The sequence below is a fragment of the Panthera onca genome, chromosome D1, assembly GCF_046562875.1.
Source record: "Panthera onca isolate mPanOnc1 chromosome D1, mPanOnc1 haplotype 2, whole genome shotgun sequence".
Taxonomy (NCBI): Eukaryota; Metazoa; Chordata; class Mammalia; order Carnivora; family Felidae; genus Panthera; species Panthera onca.
Genome location: NC_138348.1, coordinates 19,438,436 through 19,464,039, shown reverse-complemented (window position 1 = coordinate 19,464,039; position 25,604 = coordinate 19,438,436). Strand labels below are relative to the sequence as shown.

Below are 25,604 nucleotides of genomic sequence, written 5' to 3'. Positions count from 1 at the left end.
TCTGCAGTAACATGCAAGTGAGCACTTTGTACTCGGTAAGTTTGAAGTGCTTTCCCCCCCTTTCATAATACCTACCAATGAAGAAATAGAAAGAAAAGTAAAAAATGGGAATAATGAAGTAAAAGTCTTCTCTTTTCCAGTTTGCTTTACCTCTGCAGAATGTTTTGTGATGACTTTAAATTGGGGGTGGGTGGAGAAGCGTCAAAAATAGGTGTGATTTAATTTGGGGGTTATTTCATCATTTTGCCTTCTATCAAGCAAATGTCTTTAAAGTACAGATCCTTTTAACTGCTTAGAACAAATGAAGTTTCTGACAAAGCTGACGATCTGAAACCTAGCAACTTTGGCATAAGAAGTGTTTGATAAGCAGTAATATTTCAGCAACTATGACCTGAGCAAGAGCTGTCAGGTTTAGTTGGACAAACAGACTAAATCTTTATCTATTGGTCTTTAATAGCTTATAAGTGAAGGAGTGGCTTGATTTGGGTATTAAGTAATTGGTTAATCTGGGAGAGGGCATCTGGATGATACTATGAAGCTGACAGGTTTATTTCAGTGCTTTTCAACACTGAGCCCATCTTTTTATCATAGAGCTTTGCTTCTGTGTTTATATATTCAGGAATTTACTTGGATCTGAAAGGTCATGGTTGTTTATTCACTAACTTGCTAGGTACCTGCTAAACCTTTGTAATTTGTCCTAGACATTGACATCAAAGTGATTCTCACTCAATCCTTTTTTTTCCGACTTCCTACTATTCTTTTATCTTATAAATTCCCAGGGGTTAACTTTGTTTATACTATAGAGTAGGTAATAGCTTATAAGTATACAGAGGTAAATTATAACTTTAAATACTTTTCCCAATTACTTATTAAACAAGTATTTACTGACAGCTTATTTTTCACCAGCCCACTGTGCTTTGATGGATATGCTGTTTTCCAATGGCTACTGTGACACGAAATTCTCATTTTTCTTTGGGGGTGAGCAGAGTACAGCTCCTTCTTAACCTTTTTTTTTTTTCTTTTCTTTTCTCCAGCTCTTCTTCCTCCACTCATCTTCTAGATCAGTGGTTCTCAAACTTTACCTTACACAAAAATAGTCTGGGGTACTTGCTTAAAATACAGGTTCCTAGGCCACTAAAGTATCTGAACCAGTAGAGCCAAGAATTCCACATTTTTACCAAACCCCTCAGGAGATCATGATACAGATGGATCACAGATCATTCTGAGAAGTTCAACTTTATATATTGCTTTACCTCCAGCTTCTGTTTCAGCCTTCTCTTTTTACTCTCTACATATACCTGGGCAATCCTATCTTTTCTCAGGACTTAAGTTACCATATATGTGCTGAGAATAGCGCATTTCTTTTTGTAAGTCAGATTTTTTCCTCCAGGGTTATAGATTCAGGACCTCTAATAAGCTTTGAATTCCATGTGAATGTCCTCTAGGTACTTCAAGCTTAATATGATCAAATCTAAACTCATTTTTATCCTACCTAAACCTGTGTCATGCCCTGTTTTCCCAAACTGAACAAAAGACCCCACCATTCACCATCCACCCATTTGCCCATGTCAGAAATCTAGTTGTTTCCTATATTCTTTACCAAAATCTTTCCATTTTACTTTCTAATTATATTTTCTTCCCATAGTCACTGCTGTGACTCCAATTCAGGCCACCTGATTCTTGCCACAACTTTCTAACTGCTCTCCTTTCTCTAGTCTTGTCCTGCTTCCAACCCATTCTCCCCAGTGCAGTTAGACTCAGCTTTTAAAACTTTCTTTGTTTTGGGGCACCTGAGTGTTTTGGGGCACCTGGGGCTCAGTTGGTTGAGCATCTAACTCTTGATCTCAGCTCAGGTCATGATCCTAGAGTCGTGGGATCGAGCCCTGCGTCCAGCTTTGTGCTGAGCATAGAGCCTGCTTGATTCTCTGTCTGTCCTTCCCTCTCTCTTCCTCTCTGCCCCCTCTCCTTTGTGTGTATGCTCTCAATCGCTCTAAAGTAAAAATAAATAAAACTTTTGTTTAATTAAAAATTTGAATTACAGAAGGAATGCATGGCATTCTAAAAAGTAAATGTCTAACATTATGGGGGTATTTAAAATAATAAAGTGAAGTCTTCCCATCTCTCCCCCATTCTCACTTCTCAAGGAAAATTGCCTTTAAATCATTTGGTGCATATCCCAGGACATGGTCTTTAATGTGTCTTGTGATCTGGCCCCTCCTTCTCTCTAGCTTATCTTTGTTCATTCTTCAGTGCCCCTCTTTCACCCCCAGAATACACACACATACACACTTGGCCATATTTAACTTTGGTCAGTGCCCTCAGATGTGCTCTGTTCTCACTTGCTTCTGGGGCTTTGCACATGTTCTTCCCCTGAAATGCTGAACTGTCCTAATCTGGCTAACTCAGTACTCTTCACAACTTAAACATCACTTGCACAGGGAAGCTTCTAATGCCCAAATTTAAATAAGCTGTTCTTTCTATTTGCTTTTATAGTGTCTGGTATTCCCTTATGAAGGAATTTACCATGCCATATTGTGTCCATTTACTAATGTAAATACCCTACTAGACTCCTACATGCCCCATGAAGGGAGAAGCCATACCCATTTTCTCTGCACCTCCTGCATCTCTCATGCTAAATCCCATAGGCTGCAATAGTATCTATTGAATGGATGACATAAGGAAGTATGAAAACTGGTTCCTGCCTCTCAGGAATTTACCACTGTCCGAATGAAGCCTCACACTGCTTACTAATGTGATAGTCATTTTGGAAGCTAACCTACAGGAGGCCTCAGACTCCTGGAAGATCTTTATTTATTTATTAACACTTATTCATATTTGAGAGACAGAGAGAGAGCATGAGCGGGGAAGGGGCAGAGAGAGGGAGACATAGAATCTGAAGCAGGCTCCAGGCTCTGAGTTGTCAGCACAGAGCCCGAGCCTGACACAGGGCTTGAACTCACAAACTGTGAGATCATGACCTGAGCCAAAGTCGGACGCTCAACCGACTGAGCCACCCAGGTGCCCCTCCTGGAAGATCTTTAAAGCTCCGAATAACCCATCAGTGAGTCAGCCATTGGGCCTTCAGATAAGGTGCTACATGCGCATGAGAAGAGCCTTACTCAGAGATCACTGTTGGCCTGTCTTCTGTGGTCAGGTTGTGTATGCAAAGGAAATCATCCTCTTTGTCACTGATGTTACATCTAAAAGGTCAGCTCTATTTTTCAGGCACTGAGAAGTATGGAGAAGTGACAAGAGACAAGGAAAAAAACAAGAAAAATCATCAGGAAGGGCAGAGGCAAGATGGATGAGAAATGGCAGCTGCATTGTTGAGGGGGGATTAGGGTCAGCTGTGGGGTTTGGCAGTTGTTGCAGTTTAGAAGCAGCTTGGGTGGAAATGGACAGAAGGGACTCTGACAGTGAGGAATAGGAGGGCTTGCCAGCAGGTCAGGTCAAAAATGAGAACAGCTTTGCACTCCAGTGTGTAGGGGGCATGTGTGAGCCCTACCTGCATCTCCATGAGACTCTGTGATGGCAAAAGCAAGGGGAATTCTGTAGGGTGGCTCTTTACAGCCAGGCACTTCATTTGTTTTTTTTCTTTGTTTTTTTTTTTTTTAATATAATTTATTGTCAAGTTGGTTTCCATACAACACCCAGTGCTCATCCCAAGAAGCGCCCTCCTCCCTGCCCATCACCCACTTTCCCTTCTACCCCACCCCCCATCTACCCTTAGTTCTCAGTCCTTAAGTGTCTCTTAGGGTTTGCCTCCCTCCCTCTCTGTATCTCAGTGTGGTTTTGATTTGTATTTCCATGATGAGGAGTGACGTTGAGCATCTTTTCATGTGCTTGTTGGCCATCTGGATATCTTCTTTAGAAAAGTGTCTATTCATGTCTTCTGCCCATTTCTTCACTGCATTATTTGTTTTTCAGGTGTGGAGTTTGGTGAGTTCTTTATAGATTTTAGATGCTAGCCCTTTATTTGATATGTCATTTGCAAATATCTTTTCCCATTCCAGTTGATTGTTTTGTTGATTGTTTCCTTTGCAGTGCAGAAGCTTTTTATCTTGATGAGGTCCCAATAGTTCATTTTTGCTGATAATTCCCTTGCCTTTGGAGATGTGTCAAGTAAGAAATTGCTGCAGCTGAGGTCAGAGAGGTTTTTTTCCTGCTTTCTCCTCTAGGGTTTTGATGGTTTCCTGGCTCACATTCAGGTCCTTCATCCATTTTGAGTTTATTTTTGTGTATGGTGTAAGAAAGTGGTCTGGTTTCATTCTTCTGCATGTTGTACAGCCAGGCACTTCTTGAAAATTGTGCTCATGGGCTCCCCCCCCCCTTTTTTTTAAGTTTATTTGTTTGAGAGAGACAGACACAGCGTGAGAGGGGAAGAGGCAGAGAGAGAGAGAGAGAGAGAGAGAGAGAGAGAGACAGACAGACAGACAGAGACAGAGAATCCCAAGCAGGCTCCACGCTGCCAGCACAGAGCCCAGTGCGGGGCTCAAACTCACGAACTGTGAGATGACTTGAGCTGAAACCAAGAGTTGGAAAGCAAGAGTTGGACGCTTAACTGACTGAGCCACCCAGGTGTCCCTCTCTTCCCTCTCTTTGTATAGGTCTCTTCAAGCCACTCCAGTCAGTCCTTCATCCCCACGAGTCTTGTCAAAATATGCCAGAGCCTGCCTTATTGCCAAATTTGGTGCTCAGCTTGAAGTTGTCTCTCTCACCCTCTTAGCTCCCCAGCCAGCACTTGTCCTCTGACCTTATCGAACTGTTTTCCTCCATGGCTTCCAGGACATTCACTCCTGGCTTTCCCTCTAAATCCCTCACCATGACTTCTCATTCTCTTCTGCTGAATTCCTCTTTTCTTAATGAGTCTTAAACACTGATGTGCTCATCAGATGGTCTTATGCCCTGTCATGGCATAAAATATGACATCTATTCTGAGGATTCTCTTAAATCATATCTGCAGTCTCTCCCTCAACTCCAGACTCTTGTATCCAATTGCCCACTCAACATCTCCACTTAGCTGTCTTACAGACATCACAAATACATCATGTCCTAAACTGAACTCTTTATTTCCCACCCCACCACACTGGTTAACCAGATTGCTCAGGTCCAAAATCTTCCTCGACTCTTGTGTCGCATACCTAATCTATCAATAACCTGTCAACTTTACTTCCAAAATGTCTCTTGCATCCAGCCGTGTCTTTCCACCTCTACTTCTACAGCCCTAGTCCAGTGGTCTTCATCTCCCTTTTAAACCTATGCACAGTAGCCTCCTGACCAGTGTTCTTGCTTCTACTTTTGCCCCATAGAGTTTATTCGCCACACTTTTTTTTTTTACGTGAAATTTATTGTCAAATTGGTTTCCATACAACACCCAATGCTCATCCCAACAGGTGCCCTCCTCAATGCCCATCACCCACTCCCCTCCCCCCCATCAACCCTCAGTTTATTCTCAGTATTTAAGAGTCTCTTATGATTTGCCTCCTCCCTCTCTGTAACTTTTTTTCCCCCTTCTCCTCCCTCATGGTCTTCTGTTGAGTTTCTCAGGATCCGCATATGAGTGAAAACATATGGTATCTGTCTTTGTCTACCTGACTTATTTCACTTAGCATAACACTCTCCAGTTCCATCCACAGTGCTGCAAATGACCAGATTTCATTCTTTCTCATTGCCAAGTAGTATTCCATTGTATATATAAACCACATCTTCTTTATCCATTTGTCAGTTGATGGACATTTAGGTTCTTTCCATAATTTGGCTATTGCTGAAAGTGCTGCTATAAACATTGGGGTACAAGTGCCCCTATGCATCAGCACTCCTATATCCCTTGGGTAAATTCCTAGTGGTGGTATTGCTGGGTCATGGGGTAGTTCTATTTTTAATTTTTTGAGGAACCTCCACACTGTTTTCCAGAGCAGCTGCACCAGTTTGCATTCCTACCAGCAGTGCAAGAGGGTTCCTGTTTCTCCACATCCTCTCCAGCATCTATAGTCTCCTGATTTGTTCATTTTAGCCTCTCTGACTGGCGTGAGGTGGTATCTCAGTGTGGTTTTGATTTGTATTTCCCTGATGAGGAGTGACGTTGAGCGTCTTTTTATGTGCCTGTTGGCCATCTGGATGTCTTCTTTAGAAAAGTGTCTATTCATGTCTTCAGCCCATTTCTTCACTGGATTATTTGTTTTTTGGGTATTCTCTACACTTTTAAAGATCATAAGTGTGGTCGTGTCACTCTTGTAAGGGTTGTAGGGGGAAGAGATCCAAAGAGCATCAGAAAACCTTCAGTGGTTTCCCATCATACTTTTAAGAAAAAAATTTTGGACTTTTTACCATGGCCTATAAGGCAGGCCCTTGTAAGATCTGGGACCTGGCCCCTGGCCACCTCTCTACCCCAAATACCACTTTCCTTCTTGTATTCTGTGATTCGGCCATACTGGCCTTTGGGGTGGGTCTTGAGAGAACCAACTTTGTTTGTTCTTGGTCCTTCTGTTGCTTGAAAAATTTCTGCAGACATTCTCATGGCTCTCTTTCAAGTCTCTGTTCACATGTCACCTATCTTCTGACCACACTATCTAAAACAGCATCTCCTTCCATCACTCTGTCTTCTTACTTTGCTTTAGTTTTCTTCATAGCACCTATTGCTCTATTGTAATGTATCACTGGTCTTCCTACAAGAACATTAACTTTTTCGTTGACCTTTGTTATATTCAGTGAGGTAACCCCCCTGCCTCAAATGGTCCCTGACACATCGTACACTCTCGGAAGTGTTGCATATGAGAGAGAAAGGGAGGGTACCTGCATGTGTGTGTGCAGGCAGTTGCTTACACTTGTAAAAGCTCTTGCATATTAGCACAGTGAAGGGCCACCATCGTTTTAGTAGTCTGGAGAAAGCACAGTGCATTTACTTTAAAGGGGCAAGCCAATTCATGCGTTCTCCCTGCTAACAATAAAAGCTCTAGATAAACCAAGACTTCTCTAAGAATGTCGTATCTCTGAACCAGAGTTGTAAAATGCTGTCTCAGATAACCTACATTCCGATTGGCTGTTTGGAAATACTCTCTCTTCAACATACCTTAAATGATATGCTCAAAGAACTTTGAGATTGTGACATTATTGAACTTAATTGATTACGATACAAATTTAGGTAAGTCCCTTAACGTTCAGACATTTAACATACACAAAAGAAACATTTGTTAAAAATCTATACCGTCATGACACTTTTAAATAAGCTACACATTTGCTTTCAAGGCCTACTACCAGGAATTCACACTAGCCAGATCAGATTGTGTCTCCCATATTTATTTAGTCAGCAGTAACTACTTCATGAGTCTAACTTTTGAAAAGAATTCATTTATGTATTTTTATTACTAACATCCCACCTCATTCTTCACTTACCCTCTGAGGCACTTAGTTATTTAAATTAAAATCAGGTGACCAGCAGGAGAACCCTCCTCACCTTGTGCCCTCATGATCTGCCCTTTCCTCTTTTAGTCTAATTGCTTGGTTGGGAGATGAGATGGATAGTTAATCTTTAGTAAAGCTTTAGAGAGTGGTACATGCCCAGAATGGTCAAATGGAGTCGGGAACGTTTTATTTGAGCAAATATTTGCTGAGAGCTTTTTGTGTGCCATTACATTTGACAGGCTTAGTTTGCTCCTTAAACACATATTGGAATCCTTTCTGTGTTAGGTATGTGGAATACAGCTGTGATTGAGATTGTCCCTGCCTTCACAAAGTTTGCATTTTATAGTCATACATGGAAGGGACTCTAATTTAGGATAATGTCAGCAGGTAGCGCTTATAGCAATAAAAATTTAATGTCAATTTCACTGAGCACTTTACCAAGTGTTTTCAATATTCATTTCTCATTTTATGGTCATATAGACCCAGTAAGATGTGGGTATTGATATCTCAATTAAATAAAGAAATTTAGGCCGAGTGTGGTTAAACTCCTTGCCCAAGGCCATGCAGGTAGGAAGTGGCTGTGTATAAATTCCAGCTTAGATCCCATTCTAAACTGTTCTCTGTACTGCTAAACATTACTACCAATATAAAGAAAAATATTTCTGTTGTTTTGTATATAAAACATCAGTATTTTCTCTATTTTTAAATTGAATTTGATTTTTTTTAAGTGGGTTCCATGCCCAACGTGGGAGCTGAACTCAGGACCCTGAGATCAAGAGTCAGATACTCTACTGACTGAGCCACCCAGGCCTCCTATAATTGAATTTGAAAGTATAAAATACGTGATCATTGTTCAAAAAAATATTTTCAAGCTACTTAGTAGGACATAAAATGAAAAGTGAAAGTTTCATAACCACTCATAGTTCTTCCTGGAAGTAATCACAGAATTATTTGTGTATTCTTCCAAAAAGTTCCCATGCATTTGCAAACCCTCATGTGGATTTTTAAAAAACACAACTGGAAACATTTTGTCTCACCACTACTTTTTATTAATAGAGTTAGACATCTGTCAGAAATGAAAAGCTACTCTCTTTGCCCTTAAAATTGCATAGTATTTGATTGTGTGGCTATTCTGTAATTTATTTAACCAGTTCCCTAATGACAGGCATTTAGATGGTTTCCAGGTTTTTACTGCCGTGAGTGTGTGTGCCCATTCATGTGTCTTCACATGCTCCTGTGAGCATATTGAGTAGATCTGTAAGAATTCTTTGAAGTGGAATTTACCTGTTTGAAGAATGCATATTTAATTTTCTTATTGCCGAGTCGTCCTTTTAAAGGATTGCATCAGGAGTGTTTAAAATGCCCAACAGTGTTTGGGATATAAGTCAAATCTTTGTTTATATAATCCGCTTCTAGTCAGACAGCCCTTATCCCATCCATTGCCCTTAGCGAAACAGTGTTACGGCTGTCAGTGGAAGTATGAACAAAAAGGAACTTTCAGTTTGGTTTGGTTATCTTCATAGAAAAATTAAACCTTTGTCATTAATGCTTCACACTTGTTGGGATTGCAGTAAAAGAAATTAGTCAAACTGACCCCCCCCCCCCCACCCACAGTTAATACTACCACTGTTCGATGAGTAATAAAGTTGAACTTTATTCAGTGGTGTTGTACAGCAGTGATTTCTTGCGTGAAATAGCGAAGTTATTTCCTGGCTGTTGAGTTGCCGTCACCTGAGTAATGATAAAAATTAAGGTTCAATTTCTGGCACTCATTTCCATGCCCCTTTTCCAATATTTGATTAACAAACCTCAATAACAAAATCCTATAAACTGAGCGACTTAAGCACTGAAGTTTTTCTCACAGTTTTGGAGGCCAGAAGTCTAAGGTCAGAGTGCCAGAGTGATCAGGTTCTGGTGAGAGCTCTGTTTCTGGCTTGCAGACCCGCTGCATTCTTGCTGTGTCCTCAGGTGGCAGAGAGAAAGAGAAAGCAAGCTTTCAGTGTCTCCTCTTATAAGGGCACCAATCCCGTCATAAGGCCCCAACCTCATGACCTCATCTAAACCAAATTACCCTCCAAAGGCCTACTCTCCAATTACCATGACATTGGAGGTTACAGCTTCAACATAAAATTTTTGGGGAGACACAGTTCAGTCTATAGCACCCAACTAAGATTTTTTATGCTTACATAAATTGTATTTATCACCTTTAAGCCTGGCATTGTGTCTGGAACTTAGCGGGTGCTTATATTCGTTTTCTGTTTGCTGCTGTAAAAAATTACCACAGTTTATGTCTTAAAACAACAGAGATTTATCATCTTACAATTGTGTAGGTTAGCAGTTCAACCCATGTTAGCAGTTCAAACCCCATGTTTAGCTGGGGCTAAAATCAAGGGGACAGTAATGCTGCACATCTTCCTGGAGATATTAGGAGAGAGTCCATTTCCTTACCTCTTTCTAGTTTCCAGAGGCCACCCACATTCCTTGCTTCTTGGCCCCCTTTCATTGTATCACAAAGCTAGCAACATTGCATTTCTCTGACCTTTCTTAGCAGCGTCTCTCTCTTTGACCTCCCTATTCCACTTTTAAGGACACTTGTGATTACATTAGGCCCACCTGGATAATCCAGGTTATATTCTGTCTTAATTAAAGTAATCTGAATAGCAACCTTAACTCCATCAGCTACTTTAATTTCCCTTTGCCACATAACCTAACTAGTCACAGGTTCTGGGGATTAGGACATGAACATCTTTGGGGGCCATTATTCCATGCTCAATAAATATTAGCTGCTGGAATGAGAGTCACTTCTGAGTTACATATAAAATAGCTCTAATTGCACAGCGACATTGTTCTGTATATGTTTTCAAGAATATCATGAATATGCAAATGAGAAATATCCGTGACTCTCGTGTCCCGATCCAGCATTTCATTTTCTTTCCTTGTAAAATTGTAAATTGTCTACTTTATTCATTATGTTATTTGTATATTTCCTGGTGATACAAATCAGAACGTGTAGCCTGGTAGCACGCGTGTATAAGAAGTTGTTCATTTGTTGTTTATGTTGAAAATGGTTATTAACTTGCTTATTTATCACTTTGGAAAATGGTGCTTGTTTGATATGATTGCTCTCATAAAATTGGCTGCAACACTGCACATGGTCAAATCTAGACTATAGCTATATAATATACTTCAGATACCTAGATTGTTTTCTGTGTGTTTAAGCATTTACAACTTTGTCTTCCAAGAACTGTGAACATGGGAATGTAAATCTAATTGAGAGTAAAACTTTAGGAAATAGAGATACGAAGCCACAAAAATTCATGTGATGGTCAAGATTCAGTATTTTTGTTTATTTAAAGTTTATATTTAGCTTCAGTAGTTTATATTTAGTTTCAATAACCTGATATCCTACAAAATTGAAGTCCATGTTTTAAAACATTAAAATACCATATTGTACAAGTACACTAATGGCAAAAAAAAAAAAGTCTTCTTTAACAAAAATATTTCCGGATCCTGACAGTTCATAATAATAGTGTTTTATTGATCTGAAACAATTAAATGTTTCCAGTGAAAGATCTGCTTCTCTATTAAAGTTTTGAAAATTATTATAGTCAGGAGCCCATGAAAGTCCCTTTCCAGAGCTGAGGCTGGACTGGTATTTTGTTTGTGAATTTGCACTTCTCTCGACCTGGAGGAAAGTCCAGGTCCGTGATGGTCAGACTTGAATCCTAAAGAAAGAATTACATGCAAAGTCAGGCAACAGACTTCTGCCTCCCTCATTCCATCCCTATCCACTCATCTTGCTTGCCCCTGTATTCACCTGCCAGGGGTCACAAAGGTGAGGGTTCTTTGGTCAGTCATTTGAAAATGATAGTGAATTAGATTTGAGATAAGGATAAAAATCTGAGGAGACTAAGGTAACAAACAAAAAAATACAAAAGATGTTACCTTTTAGAAGTGTTTTGACTGGCCCCACATCTGGGAGAGGAACTTTTTTCTCTATGAATATATAAGGAAGAGTGACAGGGTTGTTCCTCAGACCTAAGTTGTCATCACAACTCATTTTTTGTTTAAAAATACACATCACATAACATTCTGAGGTTTCATTTTAACAAGACCTGTAGGTAGTACTTAAAAAGAGAGATATATTTTATAAACATAAGTAATATATGTTTGCTGTAGAAAAAGTCAGAAAACACAACCAAGAAGATAATCATGTTGAGTCTCACCAACTGGAAACCACCATTCATGAAATTGTGATGTAAAGTGTCAGTGGGTTTAAAGGGAGGCAATGAGGAAGATTTTTGTAAGCACACAAAAGAAGAAACACATGTGGCCAACAAAGATTAAAATGTGTTCACTCTTTTCCCTTTGTTGTTAAGAGTGTGGAAAAACTCAGTGACTGTTGGTAGGAATTTAAGTTGATTCAGCTATTCTGGAAAAAGCCAGCAAAAAATATAAATTTAAAAGTGTAGTCCATTTAACCTAGCAATTCTTTGTTAGGAAAAAAATAAGTAAGCAGCAATAAAAAAAATTTAAGTGTAAGGATATTCATCTCAATACCATTAAAAAGGGAGAAGAACTAAAAGCCCCAATTTTAATTAGCAGTAATCTGGATAAATAACTTTAATGTAATATTACCCACTAAATATGATGACATAGATATGTAATTCCTGAGAAAACAAGCTGATAAAATTTAGGAAACAGTGGGGAAGGGAAGGATGCAGTATAGTAAATATGATCCCGTTTTTGTGAAAATGTTTTATCTACATAGCAGTGTGTGTGTATACATATGCAGAGAAGTTATTCTGACATAATTAACTAGGTCTGACAGCAGACTTTTCAAGTAATTTTAATTTTTTTTAATATTGTCCATAATGTGTTTGTTTTTATTGAAAACTATATATTTAGCTTATTATCAAAGAAAAATTTCTTTTCCAGTTGAACTTTGTTAGAATTAAGTGGCATAAGGACAGGGAGAGCTAATTTTGCCTGTGACACAGTGAACAACTTAACTGCTCAGAAATAAATAGCCACTGCTAATTGGAACCTTGGTTTAATTTGACAAATTGACAGCTTAAAAAATGCTCTCAGCTGCAGCTTTGGAAAGAGTCCCTACCTAGAGCAAGTACAAATTTATACCGGCAAATTGAAAGAATGATCATTTCATTCATTTGAATATTAGATTCCTTCGGGGGCACCTGAGACTGGTAAAAATGTGACACTTTCACGATAGTGTTAAATCTTTTATGGGGGTAGGATATGAAGAACGTATGGAACTTTAAAAGTCATCAGGCTGGGTCCCCTCAGCTTATAGATGAGGAAATGGAAGCCCATGCAGAGAAGAAGGTGATTTGCTTAAGGTTGCACAGCTAGTCATAGACCTGTGAAGGACTTACTTTTCACAATCCCTGTAAGCCTAGACCTGTGAAGGACTTACTTTTCACGATCCCTTGAGGCCTAGCCACTTTACCTCCTGTACAGGTAGTCATCAATGAATGATAGTCTTGGTGGAGATGGATATTCTACCAAATGTGACGTCAGAAAACTTCATCAAACAACCAGCAGCATATTAAGTGCTTGACATGTTCCTGAAAGCATATGAACTACTGGAGGTAGAACAAGGAATACAAAAAAATTTTTTCTGGAGAGACAGACATACAATAATTAAACAAAGTAATAAGCACTATTAAAGGAGTGTGTAAAAAGTACTATGGGAGCTCAAGAGAGGAATGGCTTCACAAAAGAAATGTCATTTGAGCCCAGTCATAAGGCCTTCAGTCATTTGGCCTTAAGCATCAGGATAGAAGTGCGTTCCAAGTAGGAGAATTAGCATGTGCAAAGGGACAGAAGATCTGAAAAGAGCCATGAGGGTAAGAAGAGGCCCTAGGCAGAGGGTTTAGAAGAAATTTTGGCAGATGTTTGGAAATAGCATCAAGACTTCTGTAGAAAATTTTTATTGGAATATTTGGACAGATTCTAAGTGCTGCAGATACAGTTTGATCCAGGGCTGATAAAACAGTATAACCACAATAGGTTGCTCTCTGTCTTCATTTCTCTGCTTCCTTAACCCCATTCTCAGGCTCCCTGTGAATACAAGACGGCTGGTCCCCGTAGCTCAAACAAAAAGTGCTGGATTAGAGTCTCTTTAGTACCAGCTGACCACTTGGTTAATGTCCCTTCTCAAAGATTACCATGACCAAGGGAAAGGGATCTACTGATCAGGACTTCCCACGTAGGGAAGGATGCTTCCAGCTAAGCAGGGCAGGTGCTTTTGTCACAAGAAGGGGATTCCAGATACTAGATAGCAAACATTGTAAATACCCACAAAATGGGATCACTTCAGGTAGCGGTAAAATCTTCATTGCTTTGAAGATCTTTATTTATGTTTTCCATCATATTGTCTCAATAAATAATCTAAAATTTTGAATAAAAAATTTAAAATATTCCATCCCTAGTTTCTAATTAAGGGGAAATTTTTTAATTTTAGTATATGTGCTGCCGAAGCAAGCACAGGGGAAATTTTTTAAAATGGGTATAGCATGGAGCATCTGGGTGCCTCAGTTGGTTAAGTGTCCAACTTTGGCTCAGGTCATGATCTCACAGTTCATGGGTTCGAGCCCCATGTCGGGCTCTGTGCTGACAGCTCAGAGCCTGGAGCCTGCTTCAGATTCTGTGTCTCTGTCTCTGCCCCTTCCCCAGTCACGCCTCTGTTTCTCTCTTTCTCTCTCAAAAATAAACATTAAAAAATATATTAAAAAGATAAAAGTGGATATGGCATAATAAAAGATTTCAGTATGGGCACCCGGGTGGCTCAGTCGGTTAAGTGTCCGACTTCGGCTAAGGCCATGATCTCTCAGTTCATGAGTTCCAGCCCTGTGTCGGGCTTTGTGCTGACAGCTCAGAGCCTGGAGCCTGTTTCGGATTCTGTGTTTCCCTCTGTCACTGCCCCTCCCCCAGTCTCACTCTGTGTCTTTCTCTCTCTCTCTCAAAAATAAAGATTAAAAAAAATTAAAAAAAAAGATTTCAGTAATGCTGCTCACATGTACTCATTTGAATACCATTAAAAATAATAAGTAAGAATGTTTAGCATATGTGAAGAATAAGTTGCATATGAGGGCTGGAATTAATATTATGATATAGAAGTATTCAATTTCCTGTCATAAAGGACCAGTGGAAAGTGATTGCCTCTCTCTTGCTTTTGTAGAACTCAAAGATGTTTATACCCTTCAAATGGTTATTTTAAGTTTAAAATAGGCACCTTTTATAGATTTGGCAGTGAAGTAATTATCCTTATATAGTGACATTTCCCTCCGTGACCCTGTGAATTTACTGAGGTAGGGTTCCAGATTAGAGAGGTAGTTATTAACAATATCTCGGTTAGAGAGACCAGCAGCAAATGAAATATATGAAAATGAACTTGATATGAGTCAGATATTTACTGCTGTTCTATATAATTGGACACATGTACTTATATAATATAATGTATTCAAAGGAAAATAAAATTGAATTGAGAACTCTTAGAGAATGAATCATTCTGTATAATAGAAGTCCGTTTAGCTAATTTCCAAATATTTGGTCAGTTTTTCCTTGCAGTATAAACTTTGCTGTAAAATATATTTCATACTTTTTTAACCATCTTAAGTAGAACAAATTTGAAAATAATTCCCTTTTCTTTATGATTCAAGTCATTACAAGCATCATTTATTATGCTGTGAAGTAATGGAATTTTGTAGGGTTGCTTGTCCCTTGTGAAAAAGCCACAAGGTGCTTTGAGATCTTACATAGGAGTCATGTCCTTTTTAACCTACCTCTCTAATTCCTGTCACCTTTTGCTCCTGGGCTGATAGCAGCCTCTTCTAAATGCTAAAGATTTTGAAGGCATTCACATTGTGAGTAAAATTGGAGTACATAGTTTTCCCATATTGCCATGGTGGGCCTGGTTTACGGAGGCTTAAGAAACGTTTATTGGCTGAGTGGATGTTGTACCTTTACAAACATACTCTCTTTCGTAACCTGAGGAGGAGAAGCGTTTGAAAGGAGGGAAATTCAAGCTGGTTAGCATTTGTCAAAGATATTATAAAGTCTTAAATTTTAAGAACTTGAAGTTACCTCAATGAAAATATACGCCAGGCTATAAATCTGCAACCAACCCTTATCTGGCAAAGAGCCATGCCATTTGCTGCCGTGTCAAGAGGGGAAGCACAGCTGTCATGCACTCCCTTCCTTCTGTGATAATTTTATCTTTGTGTCTCCTCTAGCTGTTGTATCTGTGTTGAACTTAATGAAACTTCAGGAAATGAAAAGTACTTCCTTACAAAGGAATGTTGGCCAAACCCTTGCTATGCAAATATGATAAAGCCCTGATTAGCTAGTATCTTTTTAATCTGAAACTAAGATTGTGCTTTCAGTCTTTCTTCAGTGTAAGTCTTCATTCTTTTGTTCCTCATGCAGTTCTCCAGGTGACCAGAACATTTAGGTATTTTGGAATGGGAACATCTTACTCCCGCATTCCTCCCCCTTGCCCCGTTTTTGGTTTTGTTTTTTTGTCTTTTTCTAAAAACCTCATTTTAAAATACCTATACAGTCGTGTACTAAATAGCTACCTCTTGAAGTCTGGATGAAGTAGCAAAGTAAGCAGATTTTCTCTGGCCTCCTTATGTAAAGCTCTTTTGCACTCTGACCACTGGCTATAGCTTTTACATTTTCTTCTGTACAAATTTTGGTGTGCTATAATGTATCACAAATAATATATCACAATGTCATAAAAAAAGGTTGATGGGCCTTGGAGTTAAATCAGTCCATATTCAATCTATTATAGTAGCTTTCCCTGCCCTATATGCATTTGACTGTTGGGAATATGTTCAAATACTCTTAAAGAGAAGCAAAATTTTCTATGTCTTATTGAGATAAACCTAACATTTTGCTTGCAGGCTTTTGTTAGCTTTGATTGATAGAGGAGATTTACATCTCAGGTGGTCAAGTACTATAGGCCTTGCTATTATATTTTTAGTGCCTTTTAAGTACAGAGTGCAGTTTTAATATAAATTCCAATGTAGTGGAAAGGCCAGGGGAAGCAGTGAATGAATCTCATCTTAAAAGCAAGACCATAGGCAATGATTATCCATAATGATACAATAATAATTATACATCCAGATAATTACAAGGGAAGTTATTCTGGACTAGCATCTCTTTTTCCTCCGGCATTTCTGAAATGATAGAATGAGCAAGGGCAGATGAGTTTTATCTGTAGTCACTTAACATTGTCCAATTTAATGCATATTATTAAAGCAAGCATCCAACTTTATTTCATGTTGTATTTTTTTTTAATTTTTTAAAATTTACTTATTTTTTTTGAGAGAGCAGAGAGATCACTAGCAGGGGAAGGGCAGAGAGAAAGAGAGAGGTTGAGAATCCCAAGCAGGCTCTGCAGGATCAGCGCAGAGCCCGATATGGGGCTTGAACCCACGAAACGGTGAGATCATGACCTGAGCCGAAATCAAGAGTCAGACCCTTAAGCAACTGAGCCACCCAGGCACCCCTATTTCATGTTGTTCTTATTTCTTCTTTTAAAATATTTTTTAGATTGTTTGTTTGTTTGTTTGTTTGTTTTGAGAGAGAGAGAGAGAGTTGGGTAGAGGCAGAAAGGGAGAGAGAGAGAAAATCCCAAGCAGGCTCCATGCTGTCCACTGTTGGTGTAGAACCCGATGTGGGGCTCGATCTCATGAGCTGTTAGATCATGAGCTGAGCTGAGATCAAGAGTTGGACACTTAACCAACTGAGCCACCCAGGCACCCCTAAAATCTTTTTTAATAGGCCGTTGTATTCACCAATATCTATGTAAGTCTACCTTCTGCACTTAAAAAGCTAGCTCTAAATTCGATTAGTTGAGCTGATACCAGTTTCTTCAAGATTACAAAAAGATAGTTTTTTCTCAAAGTGGAACTTCCTGAAGAGCTTGTATATAATTTGATAACTCCAGTCTAGCACCAAGTGATAGCAGGAACTTTATCTTATCCCTTAGGCACCAAGAACACTGTCAGGTTTTTCTGGAATTCAAAAACCGTGTGTGTGTGTGTGTGTGTGTGTGTGTGTGTGGTTTTTTCTTTATTATAAATGTAATATGTGTACATGATAAACAGTTTTAAAATGTACAAATATAAAGAGAGTGTGCCTCTTTTCTTAATCCCACTTCCCAAAAGAAACCACTGTAAACTTACTTGGTTTTGTGCATGTAGAAACATGTATACATTTATAAAAATATATGCATGTAATTTCTTAAAAATATCATAGTATACATATTCTTTATTTTTAGTTAATTATACATTGTGAACATCCTCCCATGACAGTATGTCTAGTCTTTTTGTATCCCATTTTAGACTGTGGATTTCCCCATTCTCTTATTGGTGGGTTTAGGTTGTGTCTAATTTTTTTGGCAGCTTAAAGTGTTGTAGTGAGCTTCGTTATGTGTGTGTGTGTGTATATACATATATATATTTTTTATCCTTGTGTATATTTTTGCCTATTTGCTTAATAACGTCTGTAGGATAGTTTTCCTAGAGTTAATATTGCCAAATCAAAAGATAGGCACTTTTAACATTTTGATACATGTTGTCAAATGACCCTCCATTCAACCAAAACAAATTTATAAGCCTCCTTTTAGCATAGGAGGGCTCATTTTTCTTACATCTTCAACCACATGGTCACTTGTTTATGATCCAGAGAACATGAGCTGTAAATAAGAGATCTCAAGATTATTTTATATTAACTTTGATTTATGGATTCTACAAATAGCCTTCAAAAATAGGTGCTTTTAGTGTTTTCCTTTTATCACTCCAAACCTGTTCAGATATGGAATATTCTGTCAAGACAAGACAATTCCTTTTTTATTGTTACACGCATGAATTATCTTTTAAGCAATTTACTTTATCACTCATTGCCAAATACTTCTCTTCTCGCATATTTCTCCTATGACTGACCAAGTTAGAATACTCACTTCAAAAGCTTAGTCTTTCAAGTTGGAATTCAAGGGACAGCTATTGAACATGATATTCTCTTTGCTGAAATTTATGTGCAATCACTTTTGAAATAGTCCTTGGGTTTTAGTAAGCACCTAACACTGATTATAGTGGTAGTTGAACAGTAATTTAAAGCATATTAAAGGGAACTTTATATGAATCCAAACAAATGTTAATGAAATCTGAGCTTTATTTATCACTTACTTGCTTGCAGGTGGATTCGCCGATGAACTTGAAGCATCCCCATGACTTAGTCATATTAATGAGACAAGAAACAACCGTTAACTACCTCAAAGAATTGGAGGTGAGGCAATGGGCATGTGATATGCAGCTGAAACTTGTTGTATTTCATGGGGAGCTATTGTATTCAAAGAAAAATGAGAACGAATTATTTCTTAAGCTCAATTCTTCTCAGTTTTATAGGAATATATTACTTTCATTTTTAACTTTTTTTTGAACATTTTATTTATTTTTGAGAGACAGAGACAGACCATGAGCTGGGGAGGGGCAGAGAAAGAGACAGAATTCGAAGCAGTCTCCAGGCTCTGAGCTGTCAGCACCTAGCCTGATGTGGGGCTCAAGCCCACAAACCATGAGATCATGACCTGAGCCGAAGTCCAGTCTGATGCTTAACTGCCTGAGCCACCTTGGCACCCTGAATATATTACCTTTAAATCCTGATTTTAAAAATAACATCTAATTAGAGGACATTTGAGCAATAGTAAGAGAAACAGACTAACTTGGGTTTTGCTTGATTCTTGACTCCTATCCTTGTTCAGGGTTTCCATGTATAAGTTTTTCCATCAAGTATGAAAAGGAACAGTCTCTATACATACGCTTAGAAGGAGAGTTTGGGTAAAATACAAAAAGGAAGAATGGTTTCAATACTGTATAAAAATGTAATTTTTATTAGTTTCCAAGTAGGGAAAACTAAGGTCTTGTTATTATGTGTTCTTACGATGAGATGAAAGCGTTAATCACTTTGCACCTTGAAAAGTTGAAACCTATTGGTGCTAATAAAATCTGACCTTTTTGTTTCTATCATTTGATTTCCATAAACTGATTTTGCTTAATAACACACAATATTAATTATTTGAAAAACTGGGAGTAAGACAGTAGGTATATTTATACAGCTTCATGCTTGGAAGCTTTATGTATTTTTTTTTTTTTTTAAACACAGTGTTCAAAAAGTGCATCGGTGCAGAAAATAGTTTTTATTTTCAAATGCATATACACATTGTATATGTTTATTTCCATTCTTTTTTTTAAGAGGCAGTATGATATAAAGAGAAGGAGACTTAAATTAGAGTATGTGAAGGGGAAAAATGCCATTCATCATGTCAATGAAAACGAAAATGAAAAATGTTGACTCCATCAGTTTTTGATTAAGGTACAGGCTGGAGATAAAAATTTGTTATTCACTGAAATGTAGACTTAAAGCCATGACACTAAACAATATCATTTTTCTACAAAGTAGTGACAACTAAATGAACTTCTTAAGGTGCCAGAAGACAGTGGAGGAATAACCTCAAAGTGCTAAGGGGAAAACCAGTCAAACTAGAATTTTATGTTCTTTTAAACCATCATTCAAGAGTGAGGGTAAAGCAAAGATGTTTTCTGACATACAGAGTTTATTTACCAGACTCTCACTTTAAAGAAAATTAAAGATGTACTTCCGCACAAAGAAAAGTACACCCAGTAGACACGCGTAGGATATACAATGATGAGTAAAAATACTAATGAAGAAGTTGCTAACCTTATTTAATTATTTTTTTGTGCTTTGAAAGGTAAAACTAGATTAAATTAATATGTAGTTGTGTTGAGGTATGTTCAGTGATTAGTTAAGGCTTGTTAGACTCTTCTGTCCTGTTTATGAGAAGGTGAAAGTAACAAAATCCTGTTGGAAAACTTATGGGCATACATACTAAAAATTTAAGAGTCTTGCTACCTTTCAAGTAGTCTTGCCAAAAGAAATAGGAATTCAGTCAAACCACTGTATTTTCCAGTGTCATTTGTTTTCAATGACATTTCCTTTGCCATTCTATATTTTTTATGTATTTAAAAGATCATTCTGAGAAGGGACTCTGCAGATTTCATCAGACTGCCAAAGAAGTCTATGACACAAAAAAGTTAAGAACCCCTGGATCCTGCTGTCAATATTTAGGAAATGTACAAGACAAAGAAAGGGACACGTGAAATGAACCTAGGAGATGCAGTCAGCAAAATCGTATAGAGTGGCAAGCTTTGCAGGACAAATGACCCAACTTTTTAAACAAATTATAAAGGTTAAAAAAGGTGGGGAGGGGAACTGGAGGAATTACCAGTAGATTAACAGATTTATAGACAAATCAGCCATTGCAGTGTGTGGGTCTCATTGGATTTTGATTCAAACAAACTGTATTTTTATTTATTTATTTATTTATTTATTTAAAGTTCTTTGTTTTATTTATTTTTTTATTTGAGAGAGAGAGCACGAGCAGGGGAAGGAGCAGAGTGGAGGGGGTGGGGAGAGACAATCTTAAGCAGGCTCCACACCCAGCGCAGAGCTCAAAGGAGGGCTTAATCCCACCACCCCAGGATCATGACCTGAGCCGAAACCAAGACTTGGATGTAACCCACTGAGCCATCCAGGCACCCTCCCCTTTTTTTTTTTTTTTAAAGAGATTTTTTTGTGTGTTTTATGTGTGTGCGTGCGTGTGTGTGTGTGTGTGTGTGTGTGTGTGTTCCAGAGAGAGAGAGAGCAGGAGCAAGGGAACGGCAGAGGGAGAGGGAGAGAAAATCTTAAGCAGGCTCCGTGCCCAGCATGGAGCATGGTGTGGGGCTTAATCCCACAGCATTGGGATCATGACCTGAACTGAAATCAGGAGTCAGACACTCAACCAACTGAGCCACCCGGGCACCCAAACAAACTGTATTTAGAGTATCTTTCAGAAATATATTAAAATATTTACTGATGAAAAACTTAACCAAAAATAAAGTAGAGGCAAGGACTAAAATAACGGAACTGCAATCTGTAGTTTCCAAACCTACAAGTTAAGAGAAAATACAGGAGGAGAGGAGGGAACATAGAAAGTGTTGACAAGCACATGACAGGCAGGAAAAGAGAAAACAGCAGCAAAGAAAAAGAATGATAAACATACCTGAAACTAATACAACATTTTGTGTCAGCTACACTTCAATAATCAAAAATAAATAAATAAATAAATAAATAAATAAATAAATAAATAACAGAAAATCCAAAATAACATGTTTAAAATAAATTCAGATAGATCAGCAATCACAGTAAATATATCAGATTAAACTTGCTGATTAAAACTGAGACTATCAGATTGGATTTCTTAATTAGTCCAGCTGTATGGGACATGTAAGAAATACACCTAACACAAAGCCAGTGTGGTGATAAATGGATGGAAAAAGTTTTCACTATGTAAATACTAAGCAGAAAAAAGCTGTGATGGCAGTATTTATACAAACTCACAGTCCCTCATCTGAAATCACCAGGGCTATATATGGTTAGAATACAGCTTTTTACTTTTTTTCTTCTTTTAGAACTGCTATAGGTACAGATATCTAGTATTACATTGTACTGCCAGCAGGTTCTGGTCCCAAACTCCATATTCAAAGACATTAATATTTCTTTAGTGAAATGTGTGAATATTCACACCAAGAGGATAAAAAGTATAAAATGGCTTTTCATCAGGTTTTGCTACCACATGAATATTAGTGCAAAATTCTATTTTCCATGGACACCAACCTCATGACCTAAGCACCTCTGAAAAGCTCCACATTCTAATACCATTTTCAGGGGTTATGATTTCAACATATAAATTTTTAAGTGGAAGGGGCACAAATGTTCAGACAATAGCACTAAATGTGAAAAATTAAAGCTTTAAAACTTAAAAATAAGAATATATTAATATGTTTATGACATTGGGATAAAGAAGGGCTCCTTAAATAACACAAATCACAATTAAGAAAATTAATTGATAGTTTTGACCATCTTAAAATTAAAAGCTTCTGTCTTGCAAGTGACACCATGAACAAAATTAAAACATAAGTTATAAGCTGGGAGAATACTGTTATAATTGAAGAATGAGTTTACAGAATCACTCTTCACAAATGTCTACAAATCAGTGAAGAATCACTAGGGAAAAATAGGCAGGCTCAATCAAGCTACAAAATATCTCATAAATATTTGAAAATATGTTTAATCACATTAAGGATTGCATTAGTTAAGATAGTCTAAATTTTGCAATGTATGTCAACTTTTGCATTGGCAACAAACAGTCCCAAAAATCTCAGTGCTGTTTCACAGAGGAAGGTGGAGGCTCAAGGAAGACTAACCAAATATACAAGCCTGTTTAAAATTTCTACTTAGAAGTGACATCATTTCGGGGCACCTGGATGGCTTAGTCGGTTGAGCATCTAACTCTTGATTTCAGCTCATTTCGTGATCTGAGCCCCATGTTGGGCTCTGCTGTAACAGTGCAGAACCTAGTTGAGATTCTCTCCCCCTCTCTCTCTGCCCTCACTCATGCTGTCTCTCTCTCTTAAAATAAATAAACTAAAAAAAAAAAAAATTCTACTCACATTCCATTGTCCAGATCAAGTCACATGGCCAAGCTTGAAGTCATAGGGCAGTATAGTATAGTTTACCTACAGGAGGAAAGTGGGGAGGGAGTAAGTGGAAACATCATTTAGTAACATCCCAGTAATCTTAATGGTTTAAAACAATAAGATCATATTAAATGTCACTCTGGTCCAAAAGCCAGAACTCAAGCTGACAGAACAGCTACTGTCTGGAATATTGCTGTTCCCAGTACCTGAGGGAAAAGAACATATACCGGCTGTAAAAATGCTTCCATCCGGAGGATTTAATGGCACCTCTCATGTTACATTTGTCAAAATAGTCATACTGGCCACATATGAGTCCAGCAGAACAGTGGTGTAGAGTCCTTTGTAAGGAGTCCTTTGTAAGGCCACAAGTTCATTAATAGTAATACAGTCTACTCCAATAATTAAAACATTTCATACCCATTATTTTTTTTATTTATTTTTGAGAGAGACAGAGTATGAGTGGGGGAGGGGCAGAGAGAGAGGAGACACAGAATCCGAAGCAAGCTCCAGGCTCCGAGCTGTCAGCACAGCGCCCGGCGTGGGGCTCAAACTCATGAACTCTAAGATCATGACCTGAGCCGAACTCAGATGCTTAACGGACTGAGCCATCCAGGTGCCCCGAGTTTTTATTTTAAAGTAGGCTCCACACCCAGCGTGGGGCTTGAACTCCCAACCCTGAGATCAAGAGCTGTGCACTCTACCAACTGAGCCAGCCAGCACTCCAGTAGATGCAGTTTCATAGGTGGTCAGAGATCATATTATGGAGGTATTCAGGTGCCATTAGTGTAAATGTCATTTTCTGTTACTTTCTGTCCATGAATACCTGTTTAGAGACGCTTATTTAGTTGTCAACTAATTAATCCCCCTTTATCCACAGTTTTACTTTCTGTGGTTTCGGTTACCCATGAATTAACTGTGGTCCAGAAGCAGATGATCCTCCTCCTGACCTATCGTCAGAAGGTCACTAATAGTCTAACACTGTGTCACAGTGCGTACGTCGTTCACCTCACTTCATCTTACCATGTAGGCATTTTATTATCTCACATTATCATGAGTGTGAATACAGTACAAGAAGATACTTTGAGAGGCTACGTTCACATAACTTTTATTACAATATATTGTTATAACTGTTGTATTTTATTATTAGTTATTGTTAATCTGTTACTGTGCTTAATTTATACATTAAACTTTATTATAGGTATATATGTATGGGAAAAAAACATAACATATATAGGGTTGGTACTGTTCACAGTTTGGGGTATCCACTGGGAATCTTAGAACATACTTCTGCAGATAAGGGGGCACTAGTGTGCTCAGAATCCTTGTCTGTATAGAGGATTCTAACTTCAACACATTAAATTCTCCTCTCCTCTTATGTGGTATCTAGACTGAAATAACAGAAAAATTCATTATGTTCTTATTGTCTTCTCAACAGAAGCAATTAGTTGCTCAAAAAATTCACATAGAAGAGAATGAGGACAGAGATACAGGACTGGAACAGAGACATAATAAAGAAGATCCAGACTGCATCAAAGCCAAGGTGCCCTTAGGAGACCTGGATCTCTATGATGGCACATACATAACTTTGGAAAGCAAAGACATCAGGTAAAAGAAAATCTCTCTCCAAAAATAAAATTAACGTGTTCCCGAACAGAACTTTCTCAAATCAGTAAATTATCTAATGAGAATAAGCTTCAATCACGAATGAGTTTATTGAAATTTGAAATTTCAAAATAACTCACATGTAGAATTCTTAAAGATTGACTTAAAATGTTGAATACTACAGTAGAAGATTGAACAGTTTATAGTAAAAGAAATACAAATGGTCCATAAACGTGGAAAACATATCTCTCAGAAGGGATCAAATAAGTACAAATTAAACCATTTAAATTGTTTTCACCTATCAAACTGGAAAAAAATATTTAAAAATCAGTAACTGGTAAAAATGTAGAGAGGCTGTCAATAGAAGTGTAAAGTGGTTTCATATTTCTAGAAAGAATTGTAAAAAGCTTTTAAAACAGTCCCATGATCTTAACATTCTTTGATACACCTACTATTTCTTAACTCTCGAATTATCTCCTTTAAGTTGAACTCTCAAAATATTGACTCCAGCAGTAGCAATGTGAAAAAGGTTGAATGTTGACTAATATTGGTTGTAAAGTAGAGATGCTATGAAAATATGGTTCCGTTAGGGGAAAATTAGACATTTTTTCACCTTTCATTCATTCATTGCTCCCGGCTTCTTAATTTTAGCCCTGAAGATTATATCGACACAGAATCTCCTGTCCCTCCAGACCCTGAGCAACCTGATTGTACCAAAATTCTAGAACTTCCATATAGTATACATGCTTTTCAGCACCTGCGAGTAAGTAGAGAGATTTAGGATCTTGTTTTCTACATTTTTTTCTGTAATTTACTCTCTTGCTTGTAAATAGTCTTTATATTTCTTCTCCTCTTTCAAACAGCTTTATAATTTTACAAATATCTCCTATTTCTTAATATGCCTTTAAAATAAATGCATTAAGATACTGAGTTACTTGTGAGCTTTTGTCTTATGATCTCCTTTTTCTG

At 37.9% G+C, this 25,604-nt stretch overlaps 1 protein-coding gene and 1 long non-coding RNA gene across 6 annotated transcripts in view; one reads left to right on the top strand and one right to left on the bottom strand.

Annotated features, from left to right (window-relative positions):
* Positions 1-25,604, top strand: part of TTC17 (tetratricopeptide repeat domain 17) — a 131,382-nt gene that overhangs the window by 4,467 nt on the left and 101,311 nt on the right. For both annotated transcript variants that reach the window (XM_060606433.3, XM_060606431.3), the window contains exons 2-4: positions 18,631-18,720; positions 24,469-24,638; positions 25,287-25,398. In XM_060606433.3, the coding sequence (XP_060462416.3) occupies positions 18,631-18,720; positions 24,469-24,638; positions 25,287-25,398 (372 nt within the window). The remainder of the gene's footprint in view (positions 1-18,630; positions 18,721-24,468; positions 24,639-25,286; positions 25,399-25,604) is intronic.
* On the bottom strand, positions 9,031-25,335 carry LOC132661658 (uncharacterized). Of its 4 annotated transcripts, none has more exons than XR_009602340.2 (6): positions 25,249-25,335; positions 23,007-23,072; positions 18,621-18,774; positions 9,606-9,666; positions 9,264-9,364; positions 9,031-9,132 (listed from the first exon to the last, which is right to left on the bottom strand). It is a non-coding gene; the product is annotated as an uncharacterized LOC132661658 (long non-coding RNA). The 4 variants fall into 4 exon arrangements; XR_013550190.1 differs by having other exon boundaries at positions 9,264-9,357; XR_009602341.2 differs by lacking the exon at positions 9,606-9,666 and having other exon boundaries at positions 9,210-9,364.